General features: G+C 35.4%; 1 protein-coding gene across 2 annotated transcripts in view; it reads right to left on the reverse strand.

The window, feature by feature from the left end:
- Nucleotides 1-20714, reverse strand: part of CSMD1 (CUB and Sushi multiple domains 1) — a 2071408-nt gene that overhangs the window by 1490559 nt on the left and 560135 nt on the right. For both annotated transcript variants that reach the window (XM_055349528.2, XM_055349527.2), the window contains exon 3: nt 4861-4973. In XM_055349528.2, coding sequence (XP_055205503.2) covers nt 4861-4973 — 113 coding nt within the window. The remainder of the gene's footprint in view (nt 1-4860; nt 4974-20714) is intronic.

The raw sequence follows: 20714 nt of genomic DNA on the forward strand, positions 1-20714 counted from the left end.
TTTTGTAAAGGATCTCACGGAATAAGTTTTCTATAGCAAGGATGAAATAACGTAAACTCAATTTTCTAACCTTCAGGTAGGGCAGAAAGGCTCAGCTCCAGGCTCTCTGAGCTCCAGAGAACCCAGGCTCAGGATCATCCACCTCTGCTCCCCACTGAACTCAGCCTCCATCAACTCCGCGTCACTTCTGCACCCCCTCTTCCTGAAAACCACATTGCTGAGCATTCTCAAAGACAGGCATCTGTTTTTCTCTATGCTTCTGCAGGTATTCCTCCTTACTCAGGAAGATCCTTCTATTGTCTATCTTCCTTGAGACCTTCTATTCAGGGTTTGACACAAAGTAGGCATTTAGCACATGTGCTTTAATAACACGTTCTTCAGGTCGTGGCCTGAGCGTCCACTCTGTGATGGTCTCTACATGGGCCACGTAGACCTGCTCTTTCCCTTGCTCTTTCGCCCTGTTTTATAAAGCCGGAATGACTGTTGAGTCACACCAATTACACCAGTGTTCTCTTTGATTGTTTCTTTCTCCACTAGCCACTGAGAATAAGCACTATTCATTTCATCTTTGTAATCCTGTAACTTAACTCAGTATTGTGTCTCTGGTAGAGGCCCCGTGAATGCTGATTAAATAAATGAGAGAAGAAATGAATGAGAAAATCTGTGTATCCACTTATACTTGTGCATGTGTAAGTATGGACAGCCATGTGTATGAGCACATATGTTTATATGTGTGTGCATTTTTGAGTGTGTATTTGTATATGTGTGTATACATAAATAAACGTAATATATACAAGAGGAAACAGTGAGGGTTTAAGGATTGCAACTTCTGTAGATGTATAGACATGTGGATAATTTCTGCTTTCATCCCCTAGCAGCCATGGGATCTCGGGAAACTAAAGTACTGCAGTTAACTACTTCACTTTCTCTACCTGATAAATAATAGGTCACCTTATTTCACTTAGACAATTTCCGTGAAGATTTAATAAGAAAAGACACGAATAGTCTTTGCCAATTGTTATGAAAAATTGTGTCCTATCTATAGAATTGCCTTACACTATGGAGAAAAGTTCTATACAAAGCAAGTAGTGATTCTAGTTAATAAATACTGGAGTCACTGTTTTGATTCAGAGCTGCTGCTTTCTATCCAAAGAAAGGTTGTATTATGTACAAAACTTCTCTTTTCCAAAAGCTACTGGATCATAAAGAATACAATTAACTTCCGAAAAACCTTGTTTTACTTATAAAATGAACTAAAAAGTCAACCTAAATTATTGTATATAATTCATAAAAGCTAGATTTTTAAAATATAATATTTAAATTATTCAAGTCCACTTATGAAGCATTTCCCAAATATTTTAGAAAGCATTTGAAATTATGTTCATAATAAAGATGTGCATTAAACTTGATATTTAGACTTTAGAACCAAAATAATGAACATTTTGAGTCTAAGAGTTTTGATAATAGATGCACGCATTTCCAACATTTAGCTTACGTTTTTACTAATAAGGGCAACTATTATAAAATAGAAGAATTCCTTTTTAAAAGCTAAAGAGAAAAAAATATAAAGTACATCAGAGAGAGAGGCTCTTTGGGGAACAATTTTTAGATGACCGTGTATCACCCACTCCGTATATTCTCTTCAATGTCCTCAAGTCTAATACTTGTCAGCCTTTGTCTCATGTCAATTTTCTTACTTCCTAGATGTTTTTCTTAAAACATACATCAGCTTGATGACAAAGTAATATTTTTTAATACTTGAGATTTTGATAAAAGAAGAAACAATACACAAATAAAATTTATACACATAGTACTTCAAAATTAGGCATATCTATGAATTTTAATAGTAATCTTATTATAAATTATGTGTAATCCTAATAGTTTATGTTATTAATTTATCAAAGACAGCTATGCAACTTTGTTGGTTCACAATTAAGGCTAATGTCCAAGTATAGAACCAGCAAGTAAAATCTTACAACACTGAATTAAGTTAGTACCTTCAATTTTATTCTATATTTAGCAGTTAAAATGTGTTAATTTGAATATATACACTTAATTGCTGACACTTGCTAAGGTCCATATTCAGAAAGTCAAATACTGTAAATGATCAATGTTAGTATAAGATTTATCAGTGTTCCCATTGGATTTCCAGAGTTAAATTCAATGACTGAACACACTGATTACAATATTTTAATTTCTTTCTATTCTCATTATGTAGCTTAACAGTTCCATGTATGAATAACAGTTTATGTAAATAATGCCTATTCCAAAGTACTGCCAGAAGACAGTTGAGTTCGGTGTCCGGATTATGTTTGTTCCCAAGGTTATCATGTTTACATAGATCTTAGAAGTTTGGAAGACTTTTCTCCTTTCAAGCCAATAAATTTCAATTAAAAATTTACGCAGCATTCTGTTAATACTACCACAATTCCATTTTTTAGTTAAATAAAAAAACATGAATTTATTATAATATGAAAGTTCATTTTATATCTAAATCCAGTTGCCTTTATATGTCTTGGATTATACATCAGTATTTTATTCTATTATTTGACTCATACCAATTACTTGGTGGGTCAAAAAACAGGATCCTTGGGCAGTCTCTCCAAAATAAAAACTAATGAGGAAATCTGAGGTATCAGAAAGACAATTTTGTGATGCTAAATCAACTTGAGATATTTTTCTAATTATTATCATTGATTCTGCTTCATATACATATATATACATGTATGAATTGGTGTATTTCCTTATTTTATGCACTCTTAATAAATTCTCACCTTTTCCCATGACACTGCCTTGGTAAGCAATAGTTGTCTGAAGTTTATGTGTAAAGTATTTGGCACTTGCAATAAATATTGCTATAAAAGCTCTCCTGTATTGTAGATTATCTTACCTTTACTCTTCCACTTAAGACTATAATTGATAAGTTTTCTCCAAATAATACACACTCATTTTTCCAGGAGACCTTGAAGCTAACTGATAAATAGTTTTAAACACACAGATACTAAATACTGGATACAATTTTGGTTTAGCCAACAAAGCACCTTTTTGACAGGTTTTTTTCTTTCAAATATAGGTTTGTCTTCACTTGTAAACATTAGACTATAATATCACCATTTCAAATCGAAATACCACAAAAACATTTTCTACATAGCCACATTAAAAAATAAATACAGGTTACTTAACTTATGGCCCTATTCCACTTTCTGCAAAGTTTTCCAGTTGATCTTCTGGAGTAACAAAGAAATATTTTTCCAACATAGACAATCTTGCCCTATCTTCTTTATTATACCGTCATGACCACCAGTAAACCCAGAAATACTCCAGAAATATTTGATAGAATTATTCATGTGGTGATTTCTCAACAGCGATGGAGTTTTCACATTAATTTTGGGAATCTAACAAGACCGCCTTTTCAACTATCAACTTTATCAGGAGGGGAGAAAAAAATGCCAAGTTTTCTAAAATGTGGAAGCATTATCTATTTTCTGAACAAATATTTTATGTTAACAGGACAAAATATGCTTGGCATATAGCTGGTATGGATTGCTTTAGAGATGCTTTTGTAATATTCTGCAAAAAATGAAATGATGTGAATTTAGAGTTAATATGAAGTGGTACATTGATATAATCAAAACCGAAAGCTAGTAACATCCATTGATCTTAAATTAGCCTGTTGCTTTCCAAAGATTAACTTATTCCTTGATAGTAATGTACTTAAAGGAGATAGACCCTTTCCAGCCACTGACGCTGGCTTATGCACAAATGCGGTGGCCTCAAAGACATTAGAGGCAGAATCGCACACCATTCTCAGCATTATTCCACACGTAACTTTAAGCGAAAGGATAAGTCGGTCCATTCCTATGTCTCCGCAAAGAGAACCTTCTACACTTTAATTTTCTGATAATTTCACTACAGTCACTCATTTGCACAAACCACGTGTAGATTTTAACTTCCCACAAAACACGATTTTTGCCTAAATGCTGAGTATTCCCAATAAGAATATATAATTTGTGACTTAGTTGCAAATGACATCCCAAGGAAACAGTGTGTATTGTAAATAGGAACTGGTTTATACCTCTAACCATAGATTGCTTTTTAAATTTACAGACTCCAGAGTTTCTGTTACAGACAGTAGCTCTTGTATTACATGTAAAAGACAATTTAAAATCTCCACGCAAAACAAAAGTAGACACATATCGGCCTTTAAAGTATTAACTAGTTCAATTTCTTAAAACCTAATACTTGAAATGATAATTTCCTTTTCCAAAGTTCTATCTCTGCATTTTAAAAAAAATTCTGCCAAAAGCCGTTTTAATAATGATAGCAATACCTCAAAGGTATCTAGGCACAAAATGTGAAGACATGAAAACAAATAAGTCTCTACGCCTTGCATGATCAAACAACAGTAAAAGCAAATTAATTTTCTCTCTTAAAAATTTCAGCTCTGACAACAAAAGCTCATTTAATGAAATTTCCTTTACTCAAGCACTATCAGTATAATTGTCCAACCAAAAATTTAATAAAAGTATTCTGCATTAAAAATGAACTCTTTACCGCATAAGAGGGCTATTAGTTTATAGTCAAACTTCTCATAACTTATTCGCTACAAGTTAACCAAAACAAAACCCAAAGAAGAAAAGTTCTAGTGATAAGAAGAAAATTGTCAACATGTTTTGGGCTGGAAAGTTTGGAGATTATAACAGTGTTATCCAATGCCAATGTATTACACAGGAGCCAAATGTCTACACCACGAAACGACCTGCGACATAGCAGCCTAGTTTTTTCATTGTTAATCCAGAGTAGCATGTATTAGATCATTTGGACAGTGAATGCATGCGCAAAACACAACCAATCTCCTACCTTCATATAATGCTTTGAAACCTTGGGCACTCACAGCGAAGTCTGTCGTGAACCACAGAGTGAGGATAGATCCTGTACTCACTATAGAGGAGGGCAGCTGAAATCCCGATAATCTAAATTTAAAAGACAAGACACAAAGAGAGTTAAAAGCATGAATTTGTCAAAAAAAGCTTATTTGATGAAGTCACTGAATAACTTTCACAGTGGTATATTCACTTGAAATATGGCATTAAACACTTAGATAATCCATACACATGGCTTTGGTTGGTAAGTATTTGAAATTAAACATTTTCAAGTATGAGAACATGTTTATTTAAATAAGTTGAGAGAATTTCTTCTTGAAAATACTTACTTATATAATATGCAATTGTCTTAAATGCTCCTCGGTTTTGGATGGCAATAATCTACTGCCAACTTTTTTTTATTTGAATTTTTAAGTTATGGGGTACATGTGCAATATGTGCAGGTTTATTATGTAGGTGAAGGTGTGTCATGGTGGTTTGCTGCACCTCTCAACCCATCACGTCAATATGAAGCCCAGCATGCATTATCTATTTTTCCTAATTCACTATTTTTAATTTTTTTCTAATAAAAAATATGACAGGCAAAGCATGTGAATGTGTGTATAAACATTTGTGCATTCAAACATGAAAGTATTGCAAAACCACTGAGTTGGTCGTGAAACAATCTGTGTTTCAACTGGATTCCAAGCTGTGCTCTTACGAAAAGTGAGTGAGATGATCAGTATAGCAAAGGCCCCGTGCAACAGGCTGTGAGCTCTCTAGAGGGCAAACCAATCCTGACACAGCTCTGCGATCCACAATAGGACTCTCAACATAAGAATGCTGAGAATACCCACATTCTGGTAAGTAGCTTATTTTTTATGTTATAAAATCCACAAACTCCTGTGCTGTGAAGGCTGGTCTGTCCTCTTTCACCCTTCTAGGAGCCCTCCTCCCTCCCTGTCTTTTGGTTTATCACCTTTCTTATCTGGTACAATTCACGGGGATCTTTAACTCTCAAATTGTATTCATCTTTGTAAACTGCAGTACCTGCTGTCTGCTTTTATTTTTTAATTCAGTCCCCTTAAAGAGACTCATTTGTTCATTTTTTCCCATTGGATGCCAATCCAAACAACTTTCAGATAGTGCATTCACATGAAGGAGTAAATGACTGATAAATGGAAAAAGAAACCACTGTCATACCAGCAGACACTGCTTTGTACTTTATGTGTTATCAAACGCAATACAGAAAACAAGTCAGTGAAGCAAACGTTGCTTTAAGAAAGGGAAAAAAAAGAAACAAAAAACAGTGAGTTCAAATTCTCCTGTGACTGAAGACCAGCAAGAATACAGAACTCATCAACCCTATATAACAGTATTTAATCAATATTTATAGAACTTTTTACCCAGCAAGAACAGAGTACGCATTTCTTTCAGATGCCCACAGAACATATACCAAGATAAACCATATTCGAGGCCATAAAACAAACCTCAACACATTTAAAATAACTGAAATCATATAGCGTGTGTTGTCTGACCACACAGTGCAATCAAATTAGAAATCAGTAAGATAAAAATGACAGAAAAATATCTAATTACTTGGAAAATAAACAACACACTTCTAAATAATCCAGGGGTCAAAGAGAAAGTCTCAAGGAAAATAAAAATGTAGATAAACTGAATGAAAATATAAAATACAAAGTATTAAACTTTGTAAGACTCAGCTAAGCAGTGTTGAGAAGGTAATTAGTCGCACTAAAAACACAACTTAGAAAAACTCCCAAATCCCTAATCCAAATTCTTATTGCAAGAACTATAAAAGAAAAAACAAAACTAAAGCAAACAGAAAGCAAAAAACAAGAAAAGTACAGAAATCAATGAAATTGAAAGAAAAAAGAACAAATTATGAAAGAGCCAATTCTTTGGGAAAATAACATTAAAATTGAAAAAGACTGACTAAATAATTGGGAGTTTCAGAAGGTACAAAGAGTCACTGTTAGTCATTGAACATCAAATATTACTATGAACTCAGAATTCATCATAAAGATAATAAAAGTTACTAAAGAAACTACATATGTAAAATTGGCAACTGAGACAATATGGGTCACTAACTCAAAAAAATAAACTATTACAACTAATCAATGAAAAAATACATAATGTGAATTATCCTATAGCTATTGAAACTTTCCCCAAATTTCCAGTTCCAAATGTTCCCACTGGAGAATTCTACATTTAAATAATTAACACCAGTTGTACACACTTTAAAGAATTAACACTAATTGTACACAGTCTCTTCCAGAAAGTGTAAGTGGATGGAATGCTTTTCTAGTAATTTTGTGGCATTGACACTACCCTTTCCCTTATGGGCTGAATTATGCTCCTCCCACCAATGCATATACCGAAGCCCCAAACCCCAACATAACTAGATTTGGAAATGGGGCTTTACAGAGGTAATTATAGTTAAATGATGTCAAATAATTCGGACTCTGATCCCATAGGATAAGCATTCGGTAAAATTAAGAAAAGAGAAGGATTCCTTTCTCCCTGGACACATACTGAGAAAAGACCATGTGAGCATGGAACAGGAAGGCTGCTATCTACAAGTCAGGAAGAGAGCCCTCACCGGGAACTGACTATTCTGGACCCTGATCTCAGACTTTCAGTCTCCAGAACTGTGAAAAAAGAAACCTGTATTTCTTAATCCCTGGAACTTACAGTAGTTTGTTATGGCAGCCTAAAGAGTCTAAGACACTCTAATATCAAAACCAGATAAACACAGATAAAAGAAAAATAAAATAATATCTCTCATGCATATAGGTACAAAAATCCTTAACCAAGTAAGAGAAAATAGAAATAGGCAAGATAGGAATTATACAGGATGATCAAATGGTGTTTATTACAGGAATGTAAGAAAAGTCCAATCTTTGAAAATCAGTCAATATAATCTGCAATATTAATGGGCTAACAAAGTAAAATCACAAGATCATAGTAATCTATGTAGAAAAAAGCATTTGACAATAATAATCATTGAATCATGAGAAAAGTTCTCAGTAAAATATGATTTGAAGGAATCTTCTCCAACTTGACAAAGAATATCTCTACAAAAATAAAAAAAAATTAAAAAAGCCTAAAGATAACTTTCTGCTTAGTGGTTGAAGACTGAATGCTTCTGCGTAAGACTGCAAACAAGTCAAGAAATTTGAACAAGTCAAGAATGCTTTGAACATTCTTATTCAATATTGTGCTGGAATATCCTGCAAATACAATAATACAAGAAAAGAAAATATATGTGTATGGGTCAGAAAAGAATAAATAAAATTACTACTATTTGAAGTTGGCATGATGATCTTTATAGAAAATGCCAAGGAATCTACAAGAAAATTTGTAAAGCTAATACTTGATATCATCAAATGTGCAAGGCACACAATGAACATACAAAAATCTATTGTAGTTCTACATACTAGCAATGAACACGTTGACATCAAAATCTGAAAAACATCAATCACAATAGCTCAAAGAAAAGCTTCTCTATAAATACAATAAGATATGCCCAACAGTGTATACAGAAAAGTACAAAACAATGAAGAAAAAATTCCAAGAAATGCTAAATAAATGGAGAGATATACCATGTTAATAGTATGGAACATGGAAGACTCAATAATGTGAAGATATAGGTTACTTCCAAACTGATACACAGGTTTTACACAATTTCCACCAAAATCCCAGCAAGAATTTTTGGAGATATAGCAAAATCTAAAATTTATATGGGAAGGCAAACAAACAAAATAAATAGAATAGCTCAAACATTTTGCGAGAGAAGAATAAAGTAGGAAAAATAGTTCACCTGATTTCAAGACTTATTTTATATCTACAACAGTTAAGACTATTTGGTATCGGCAGATTGGCAAAGAAATAAACCAATATGTCAATGGATCACAACAAAGAACCCAGAAATAAACCTAAACAAATATCTCCAACTTATTTTCAACAGATTCAAAAGAAATTGCAGAGAATAAATCAACAAATTATGATGGATCAATTGGATGTCCACAGGAAATAGTAAGTTTAACACCTTATATAAAAATTAACTCAATGTGGATTACAAATATAAATGTAAAATGTAAAGCAATTAGACTCTTAGGAAAAATTAGGGGGAAAGTCTTTTGAGTCTAGGGCTAGACAGAGTTTCTATACTTGACACCAAAATTACAATCCAGAAAAAGAAAAGTTAATACATTGGATTTCATAAAAATTAAAAACTTTGGCTGCAAAAGACCGCATTAAGAGAATAAAAGTGTATGCTGCAGACTGGGAGAACACATTCGTAAGCCAAATATCTGACAAAAGACAAGTATCTAGAATATACCACGAACTCTCCAGACTCAACAACAAAAGACAAACAATCCAATTAGAAAATAGGCAACAAGCGTAAGAATCAGGTGACCTAAAGAACATCCAGACAGCAAATAAGCCCATGAATATTTACTCTACATCAATAGACATTAGAGGAATGCAAAACCACAGAGAAATACCGCACATGATATTTCAACCAATCAGAATGGCTGAAATAAAAATAAATAATGACAACATCACATGCTGGCTAGAATGTGGAGAAAATTGGTTGCTCTTATACTGCTGGTGGAAATATAAAACGGTACAGCCATTTTCCATACAAAACAGAAAACTTCTGAAGAAGTTTCACATTTCCTTTAAAAACGAAACACGTAACTGCCATCTCACCTAACAATTGTTCTTCTCTGCAGTTGCCCTAGAAATGCTCATGATTGGAAACATTCCCTATCTTCACCATAATACATCAATGTTCGGTTGTGCAATTACTGTACCACAGTTTTGCCGGTGGTTTCCACTTGAGAAACTGGTACAGAGTACACAGAAACTCTTTGTATAATTTCTTTTCACTACATCTGAATTTATAATGATCTCAAATTAAATAATTAAATACATTGGAAAGGTTGAGACTGAGAGGTACTCAAGAACATATGAAGATTAAAACAATCTAGTAACCAAAATAATGCTATTTAATAACAAAACATTAAATTCTAAAAGTAAGTTGAAGAAAAACTATTGAGGATAATTTAGTAATTGCCCATCTTGAAGTTTTACATATATATTCGCATAAGTTAGGTACAAAATAATGTGATAGCACTTAATTAAATACAATTTCATGTCCCTTTTAAGTTTTATAAAGAACTGTGATTATGAAGGGGTGTGGTCAAATGATATTAGTTCAGGAAGTAGGAACTAGATACTAAGGGATTTTTAAAACCAGTGTCATAGGACTACTGTTCAGAGGTTTGGGGTAATTTAATATGGACATATGTAGGGAAAATATATTCATGTGATCTGATTTCAAATAGCTGGAATGAAATGGATTCATTCTTATTTGTGTGCAAAAAAAAAAAAAAAATGGAGTCCAACATTAGTTGACAGGGATGTGGAAGGATGAGTGGATCCAACTGATCATAAAGAGCTTTCAAGAGCTAAATTTGTGATTAAAGGTTTATAGCCGTTTACTACACACTGGCTGAGAGTGAGGAATCTTATAAGGAGCTGGCATGACTCACTCCTTGGTGGCTCACAAATGTGCTCCTGAAGACATGAAAGTACTTCTGTGAGCATCCTTTCCAAGAGGGCCGTTGCGATACATTTTATTCTCATCTGCCTCACTTTGAGGAATCCCTGCTTCTTATAAGCAACTGGCTTATTTTCAACACATAGTAAATTATGAAGCATTTTGAAGTAAAATGGATTTTGAAGTAAATGCCAATAATCCACACAGGTGTCTTGCAGTAGCAAGTCTTCTTTCTGTCATTCATATTTGATGGTCCAGAGTAGTACGGGAATATTTTAGTATACGCACAGTTATTGATAAACTTTGAATATTTCAACAAAATATGACATATGTTACTCCCTATCATAATTTTTTAGTGTTTTACAAAAAATACAAGCATGCTAAAGTATCTTCATTTTAGAGAGGTAGACATAGCCCAAAATTAAAGAGGTATACATTAAACATTTTAAAATGTGTTTTCCAAATCCCCAAGGGATTATGAAATTTTACTAAAGAAAACTGGCCATAAATAAAAGGAATTATTTTGAAAGAAAAAAAATCTTATTGACTATGGATGTGACAGAGAGACTGACATTAATTTCCAGATAGCATATACAAAGGCTAGGTAATCAGGAAATAGACTGGAATCTGTGAACTCAGAAGCCTTTTATCTATAGTTACTGGACAAGTTTTTCAGTAAAATAACTTATTTTCTATAAGTTATTCCAATTTCTGTTCTAGAATTCAAGCAAAATTTGTTGTAGTTATAAAAAGTTTTTTTAATTATGTAGAATATAGCATATAATTTTGAAAATCCTTTTTATGTATTTTATATGTAGTATATATAGTAAACCTTTTTATAAACTATATATACACAATATAGTAAACATGTACTATATAGAGCATGTATAGTAAACATACATACTATAGTTTATATATATGACATATATAGCAAAGTTTTTATATATTTTATAAAGACTGTATGTAGTATTTTATACTGTATTTATAGGATATTTACTATAGTATAGTATATATACACAGTATGTACAGTAGAGTATATATACTATAAATTATATTGTTTACTATGTAATATACGAATACAGTAATATTTTGTTACTCATATTTTATAGTAATATTTTATTATATAATATAGTAACATTTTTATTATATAATACAGTAATATTTTATATTACTATATATTTTATTATACAACATAGTAATATAGTAATATTTTATATTACCACGCAATACAAATGATTTTATTATATAACATAGTAATATAGTACATAATATTACATAATACATAGCATACTATATTAAGTACTATATTATAGCAGAATTCAAAAGTGGGAAGGGGTATTAGTATCAGATGTCAGGTGTTTCAGCTTTTTATTTTATATAGAAGAGAAATTATGGTTGAAGTATACGGTCACTGGAAAAGGCTTGCCTGGTCTAGGGATGGTGACAATTTAGATATCAAGAAGTGATCAGCGATCATGTCCCCGCGAGAACTGCTGTAGACAGAACAGCCCCAGAGAGCTTGGGAGATCGAAGAGCACAAGTGGCTGTGGCTCCTGGGAGGTCACCATCCTTAGGGAAAGCCTCTCCTACCGGGTAGGGGTGGTGAGGACAGAATCTACACAATGGATAAGTCCAGATGGGTGTGCAGGGACCATCTAACGATTCCTGAGCCCAAGAGAGGCACACGCCGTGCCCTGCATGGTCCTCAGTCCAAGAGATCACTTGAGTTATGTGGCCTTGGTGAGCAGGTCCTGGTGCTGGTGACAAAATACTGGATGCACTGAGTTACACATCAAACAGTGTCAGGACACGGCAGAGGGTGATCTGGAACCTGGCGCTTTATCAACCCCTAGGTACCTTGGGGTCATAGAACTCTCTTGGACTTAGATACCATCCAGGGAAGATGGAATCAAGCAGGCAAAGTTCAGAAGAGACTTAATCAAATACACACACACACACACACACGCACACTCAAACACACACAGTGAATCATATGAGTATATATACATCTTACCAGATTAAAATGTCTGCCATCATTTGGAGAGAGACCCAAAGTAAAAATTATTGTAAATTCCATGTAATAATTACATTATTTTTATACCTTAACTTTTGGCCTCAGAAAATAGTACCTATTACATTTATTTATTTTTCTGTTCTATTCAGCATATCACTAATTTGAAACCATTCATATACAGTATATAAATCTCTCAATAGAAACTTCAATTACAGATTTTTATCACAATGTATAACCCATACAAATATATGCATGTTTAAGCTATTGAATAATTCTTTTTCTTAAAACCCTGTTGAATTTTAAACTCAGGGATCACTACTTAATATAATGTCTCTAGGGCACAGACTGCCCTTTATTTAAGGCACTTTATTTAAAGTTAGGTTTTCAAATGTTTTTCTGACTCCTTGCTTTGACACCTGATTGGCCCAGTAGTAAAGATATTCCAAGTAGCTACTGTACTTGAAAGCCTTTCATTGCTATTGTTAAGACATGAAGGTTAAATGTCTTGTTTTCGTATCAGACAATATCAAGAGTGAATGTGATACGTCTCTGATGCCTGTTTTCCTCCTCTCCAAAGCACCCACCACATCTATTTGAATCTGGCTTCACTTAAAAGGAAAACACATCCATGTTCACTTGTACTGTGTCCACTGAACCACACATTCTAAACACAAGACAACTAGGAGACTATCAACTTGATACAAGGAAAATCAGCACAGCTTGTAGCAAGACAGCTATTTCACATCTAAGGAGTCCCAGCACCTTTCTCTATCATCTAGTACCTACTAGGGAATAAAAGTAATTCTAGGTAGCTTGTTATCTTCCTTGTAAGCTGTAGTTCCATAGGAATACCTAAATGATTTGCTAATGCAATATGGAAATGGTTTTTCACATTAATTTCTGGAGTAAAAAGGCTGCATGCCTGGCATGTGTGTATCTCTCTCTACATGTCAGAGCAGGTATAGACACAGAAATATGTAAACATGTACTTTCCTTTAATAAACTTGCAACTTTCCTTATGACACTTTCAGTAATACTAGATGTGTTCAAGTTCCTTTAGAAAACACACAAACTACAGAACTTTTAGGGGTTATTAAAATAACTGATAATGACATATTAATAATCCAGGTTTAATTTTAAATCTGGTTATTTTGTGTATTATTTATTTATTTATTGAGACGGAGTCTAGCTCTGTCGCCCAGGCTGGTGTGCAGTGGCGTGATCTTGGCTCACTGCAACCTCCACCTCCCAGGTTCAAGGTTTCTCCTGCCTCAGCCTCCTGAGTATCTGGGATTACAGGCACCACCACCACATCCAGCTAATTTTTGTATTTTAACAGAGACAGGGTTTCACCATTTGGCCAGGCTGGTCTCAAATTCCTCACTTCAGGTGATCCACCTGCCTCATCCTCCCAAAGTGCTGGGAATAGAGGCATAAGCCACTGCGTGCCCGGCCTTATTTTACGTATTTTTTTTAATAAGAGTTTTACATACTTACAGTGTACAATACAATGTCTCAGTATATATGTACATCATAAAATGATTACTACTGGTTAGTTTTTTTCTATGAAAACTGATATATAATGGGATTATATATTATATATAATATATATTTATATAATTGGATAGAATTCTAAAAGGATCATGCCTGCCTTACATGAATATCTGGTTATATTTTAAAAACATCATGAGATTTCAACAGTCCTATCACTTCTTGTTGAAGAGAATACTCTAACTTCTCATCATTTTGGCTTCATTGCTCTTCTAGAGCTTTACATGTGTATATGTGTGTATATACAGATATACACACATTTTATACACACACATCTACATATACAAAATATATCGGACAAAGAAAACGCATCCTCCTTTCCCACAATGTTTTGTAAACAGTGGCTCAGTTTGGTTCTTTGGCAATTCCTTCTGTCAATTGGGAAACAGAGATTAGCTTATATAATTTGTAGAATTCAAGTTGGATCAGAAAATTGCAAAAGCGTAAGACTCATTACAGAAGGATTTGGTCCATACTGATTTAGGAGGCAAAGAAAGTCAAAGTTTAGAGGCTAGACCAGAGAGAGGAACGAATGCACAGAGAAGGGCCCTTCATGCTGGGTACCCCAAGAGATGGACCCCAATACCCCAAATGAACAGAAGCTCCATGAGGGCAGAAGTGGGTCTCCTATAACCCACAGCCATATGCTGAGCATGGAAGCGCTCCACCCATATTTGTTGAAATATCCCAGCAATCCCCTCCCATCAGAGCCAGGATCTCATTGACTCGGGAAGAAATCCACGCCCATTCAGTTAAGTTCTATAGAATGAGGGAATCCTCTCCTCCATTTTTGGCCAAGACTTGGGGATTGAATCAGTGGTCACCCATCATGGAATGAAAAAGAAGAGGCAAAGGGGAGAATCCACTCGAAGCTGAGCTGGAAGATGAGGTCTCCTTAAGTGCCTTCCCACTGAAATGAAATCGACTGCCTGAGTTTTCAGAATCAACCAGGAACTATAAAAGCAGAAACAAAAATTAATGTTTAAATCCCAGAAGTGAGGTTTATAAGTAAAGCTAAATGTGCTGATTCCACAAAGCAAATCTACGTCAGAATCTATCCTACGTGTGCTTTCCTAAGCAAGGTGCCCCTTTATCTCAGGAGTTAGGCCCCAGGTTTCTCATGCCATGAATACTGGGTTGGAGAAGAAATTTTCTAAAATCACATCTTATGTTTTGGTGCTGAAAAAATATTGCAATTAAACCACCACATATTGCTTTAACTGATAGTTTTCCTTCCTAAGAGGCTTACATCATTAAAGGCTTATCAGTTTATTCAAATATATCATTGTTTACCTCACGGTTATGACATACTCTACATTCTCCCAGGACCCTGAGAGGAATTTCATTTGGCTATGGTGATTTAATGGACATGGTATATCATAGTTTGCACTAAACAAAAATTTCCTCCTAAGAAATTACACTCTGCTAAACACTACTCTCTAATAAAAGTTCCTCTGGGGAAGAAAATAAATTTTCCCCAAATTGCATTCTAGACAAGTTTGTCAAGAATTCAACTGATCCTCTTTTTTTTAATCAATGCACCAAGTTATTTTGGGCAAGTTATAATTACAGTGTCTGTAATAGACTATTGGAAACAAAAAATCTAAACAGATTTTGCCCCCAAGCATGAAACAGCATCCACATAATGTATATTTATGACAATAAAACCATTTACAAATGACATTAAAACAGTAACAGCGTTTTTCCTTTCAATTGTCATTGCAAATACTTTACTCCAGTGTTTTCCCCTCCACTCTTTGCCTTCTGTGTGATCAGCACCAGCTTCTCCTGAGTGGTAAGGATCCATCAATTATCTTAACAGTGTAAAATTCACCACTAGAATTTTTATATCAACATGTCTTTTCAATCTTTTTTCCCCTCAGTTATGCCACTTTTCTCTGGAAAGGCTTTGGATAAGACCTGTGCTTCTTCAGAATAACTCATGGAGTTACCATTTTATTTTCTTCTATGATCATTGGTATTAATATATTTAATCTTAAACAGACCACATGGCTGTAGAAAAAGAGGTAAGGCTCTAACTGATTTGCTCAAAGGCAAGGGAGGGGAGTAGGTAGTGACCCCTAGAGTTTATTCCAGGTCTGTTTTCATTATCTCAACAACATTAAAAAAATAGTGAAATGGCTCAAAGATGTTAAATAATAATATGCAAATTTATTTCATCATATCTCACAAAATATATTCTTACGTTGTGATTTTCTTAATGGTGAACCTAATGTCTATAAAATTGAAACCAATAGTTGTGAGGAATTCATTGCACTTAGAACCGTACACACAAACTTAGATTGAAGGAGGAACAAGGAGAGAGGAGAACGAGTGAGCACACACTCAGGAGAGGAGGGCAGAGAGAGAAGAAAGTAGAGAGACCAAGTAGAGACCGATTGCTACTCAGTTACACTTTGTAACACCCAACCCTGATAATCTACACCAGCCCCAGCCCCATTTCAAAACTTTGCTCTGAGGCTACCTCTTTGAGGCAAAAACCAAAACCAACACAAAAAACAGAGGCTAACTGGAAAGGAGGAAAAGACACAGGAATTAAACAAAAGAATCCTAAATCCTGACAGTAGAATTAAGACAATGGAATCAATTGTTGTTCTAACAATTTTGAAACCAAACTTTAGTAACCTGGCATGTATTAGAAATGTAGCAAATGCTTAATAGGTTGGTAACATACACATCCAAGAGAAGGTACTAGGAAATGTGGGCCTATTTTCTTGGTGGAATTAATAAAATTTATTATATATACTATTAAAATATGTGAATGATATGTAACAATTGGGTAAATGGGAATTATTTCAAATAAACACAGTATTGTTTTAAAAGCCACAGCAGTAACTTACATTTGTGCACTTCATTATATTTGTCACCGTATTCTCAAAAGGCCTGCAAAAATGTGTAAAGAGATTTGGTAGTGCTCACAGACTAAAACAGACAGGATTAGAATACAAAAGTATTGGCTATTCAGTTCAAAAATGTGATTATATGAAATAAATCCTTGCTAAAGCATGCATGGATTACAAAAACATGATTGGCAATTATATTGAGAAGTTTGAAAAAGTAAAATTTGAATTTAAAAATTTTGTCAAATGGGTCATGAGAAAACAGTAAACTCACACAGGAACTTAACTATTTTCCAGGTGTAGGTATTTGTGAGGCAAGAGCCCAGAGACCAGGCAGCTTAAGTAACTTACTCAAAGGATGGCTTGTAGAATCCCCTTCCCTGGCTATGAACTTAGTGATTAACCTACAGTAAGGCAGGTTTCATGTTATGTTGATTTCCTAGATTTGGGGCCTGGTGAAAAGAAATGGACTAATGCCACAAAAACTCAAGTATCAATTACCCTCCTTGGGGTGTCTGCTAACTGCTGGTAAATGCTCGGAGTGTGAAAACACCGTATTCTCACAACATCCATAAAATGCCCTTATGACTTAAAGACAGGCAGTAAAGCGCACTCCTTTTGCAGGTGAGCAAACGAAGCCTCAGAGATCCTTAATAACTGACTTAAGACCATGCAGGTGTAGAGCAGGAGAGACAAGATTCAAACCCTGGAGTCTCTCTCCAGAGCCTGTGCTTTTAACTCCTGAAAGCTCACAGGAGATTTCAAACCAGGGCCATAGAGGAAATAAAAATATATGAAGCCAAGCAGTAATTTTAGTTACTGATTAGAAACCAACCAACAATTTAGATTTCTTTAGCACTTTGTTGTATACCAAGGGTCTCCAACCCCAAGCCACGAATTCGGCTGCCCATCAAGGGGTGAGCAGCAGAAGCGAGAGATGCTGTGTTGTTTTCACAGCTGCTCCCCATGGCTCACGTTACCAGCTGAGCTCCACCTCCTGTCAGATCAGTGGCAGCATTAGATTCGCACAGGACCGTCAACACTGTTGTGAACTACGTATATGAGGGATCGAGGTTGCACACTCGTTATAACTATCCAATGTCTGATGATCTGTCATTGTCTCCCGTCACCTCCAGATGGGACTGACCAGTTGCAGAAAAACAAGCTCAGAGCTCCCACTGATTCTACATTATGGCGAGTTGTATAACTATTTCGTTGAGTATTACAATATAATAATATTAGATATAAAGTGCATCATAAATGTACTACATTTGAATGACCCCAAAACCATTTCCTCCCATACCCTGGTCCGTAGAAAAACTGTCTTCCACGAAACTGGTCCCTGGCACCAGAAAGGTTGGGGACTGCTATTGTATACAACTCATAATATCATTGAAATGACATCATTACATAAATTTGTACTAAAAGAATCAACCTTTGAACCAGGAATAGGGCACATTAAAGGCAAATCCCTGCGAGGTTAACGCACTGGCTGTCTGCAAGCCCAGCCAAGTGGCTCCCTCATTCCCAAGGCAACCCCAGATCCCCCTGCCGGCAAGAAAAACCTTCTGGAAGCAGACATATGCTGCAACAGACAGATTAAAAGCGCCCTTAAAATGGGAAACGGCAAATTTGATAAAGCCAATTTTCTTTATGCTCAAATCTGCCCTTGTCTGAAAGAGCTACTCTTTCCCATTTGCAGTCATTCAGCTGGCACGTGAATAAATAAAATTGCCATCTTTTGATTGAAAAAGACCATTTATTTCCTACACCTTTAGGAATTTATAGATGGACTTTAAAATTTATGTCTATTTACCTCTGTCCTTTGCAAGATACTTTTAATGAATCTGGAAAAAAGGGAAAAAAGACTGAAATGTAAAGCACACAGGCAGAGCCCCATTTCTTTGACAATCCTACAAAAGTCAGGATAGGAAAACAGCAAAAAAGGGGGAAACTTGTAGAATTGAGGTTTATTCACTGTGGGCTCCAGGAAGTGATTTTCTCTTCAGCCTCAAGATTAACAGTTTCAATTCTTATCAAAGATAAGACAAGGAATTTTAAATATCCGGATCTAGGGGCTGGGCACTTTGACTCACGCCTGTGATCCCAGCACTTTGGAAGGTTAAAGGGGGCAGATCACTTCAGGTCAGGAGTTTGAGACCAGCTTGGCCAACATGGCGAAAACCTGTCTCTACTAAAAACACAGAAATTATCCAGGCATGGTAGTATGCACCTGTAATCCCAGCTAATTCCATAGGGTGTGGCTGTAAAAACTACTCAGGAGGCTGAGGCAAGAGAGTTGATTGAACCTTGGAGATGGAGGTTGCAGTGAGCTGAGATCCCACCATTGCACTCCAGCCTGGGCAACAGCATGAGACTGTCTCTAACTAACTAACTGGATCTAAGAACAGTAAATCTGAGTGTTTGGCAGCACAAGCCACTTTTTGAACTCAGCCCTTGGCTTTGTGACCCATCCTATGAAGTCCCCACACTCTAACAGAAGGAAAGAAACAAGAAAAAGAAAACCCAGTAAAATTGTGTGATGAAGCACTTAAGAGCAGCCCAACATTGACTAAAACAGAATAGAGGAGGGGGAAGTTCATGTTACAGTCAATGAAGCTAATCCAAAATTTCCACCCAATTAAAGACAGAGTAACAATTGGGAAGACATATCGCAAACCTGATTTACTTTTTGACTGGAAAGGAACAAAGAGTAACAAATGTTTTCATGCCCCTGACAGTGCTGAGCCGGTGATTTTGGGACTTAGCTCTTAGACTGTCAAATACACACCCTTTCCACACTCCAGACCCTGCACCGCCCAACAAGCCCTACTTCACCAGGGCTCAACCATCCGTAGCTGTCTCCTGGGCAACCGCAGGAACAAACCACATCTTTTTCCTCAAGAAAATGCTGGGTTTTGTCATCACATGACTCTGCATGACAAAGTGACAAAAGATGTTAAAACCAATTATTTCCTATAGAAAAAATGATATAATCTAACTCATATTTTTCAAACTTTTATCTACTCCTGGAGACATTTAAGAAGCCAATATTGTTGAATGTCTAATATAGTTTGTGTGTAATATATCGGTGTAATAAAAATGTAAGCCATTAACAGTAGATGCTAAAAATACACTGTATTTTAAAGTATCAGTAATATATTATTTTTATAAATATAACAATCTCAATAGGGAATATAAGTTGATACACAAGTACATCAGCCAAACTGATCTTTGGAAAAATAAACCTTGAAAAAAAATGTATGTTTTATAAGTACTTTGTTAATCCACCTACTGTTCACAAATGATTGTTCCATAGCCAAATATGACACAGGTAAAATGCAGGATTATGGAGTTTTGAGGCCTTATTATTACGACAAAACTCAGAGTTCCTGCAGTGTGATATGACTCCAAAGAAGTCACCATGCAGGCCGAGAGTTTGTCTAGTTTTGTTAAACTTACCACCGGTTTCCACAGAAAATCTTTGGAAGCCCTGTTATGATATGATTTGTCCAGGAAAACTGAATCCTTAACTGCCTGCCTCCTTCAACATTCAAAACATTTTCCTATGGCTGTCATGCTCCCTTCCAGGAGTCATGGAATCTGCTCTTCAGGGCACATGAGTGAGTGGTGGAAGCTAGCCTACCACCTTCCTGGGGGAACGTGATTTCCTGTGAGGTCACCCGAGTTGTTATTGACAAGTGGAGGTGCCTCTGTGTGGGGCTGTGGCTGCCTTGAGAGCTGTCTTGGCCATGTGGCTACAATAAAAAGTACCATACCTTTGATAGCTAAACAAGACCATAGAAGACAGACCGTGTCCCGAACACCTTCAG

The sequence above is a fragment of the Gorilla gorilla genome, chromosome 7 (genome assembly GCF_029281585.2).
Source record: "Gorilla gorilla gorilla isolate KB3781 chromosome 7, NHGRI_mGorGor1-v2.1_pri, whole genome shotgun sequence".
Lineage (NCBI taxonomy): Eukaryota > Metazoa > Chordata > Mammalia > Primates > Hominidae > Gorilla > Gorilla gorilla.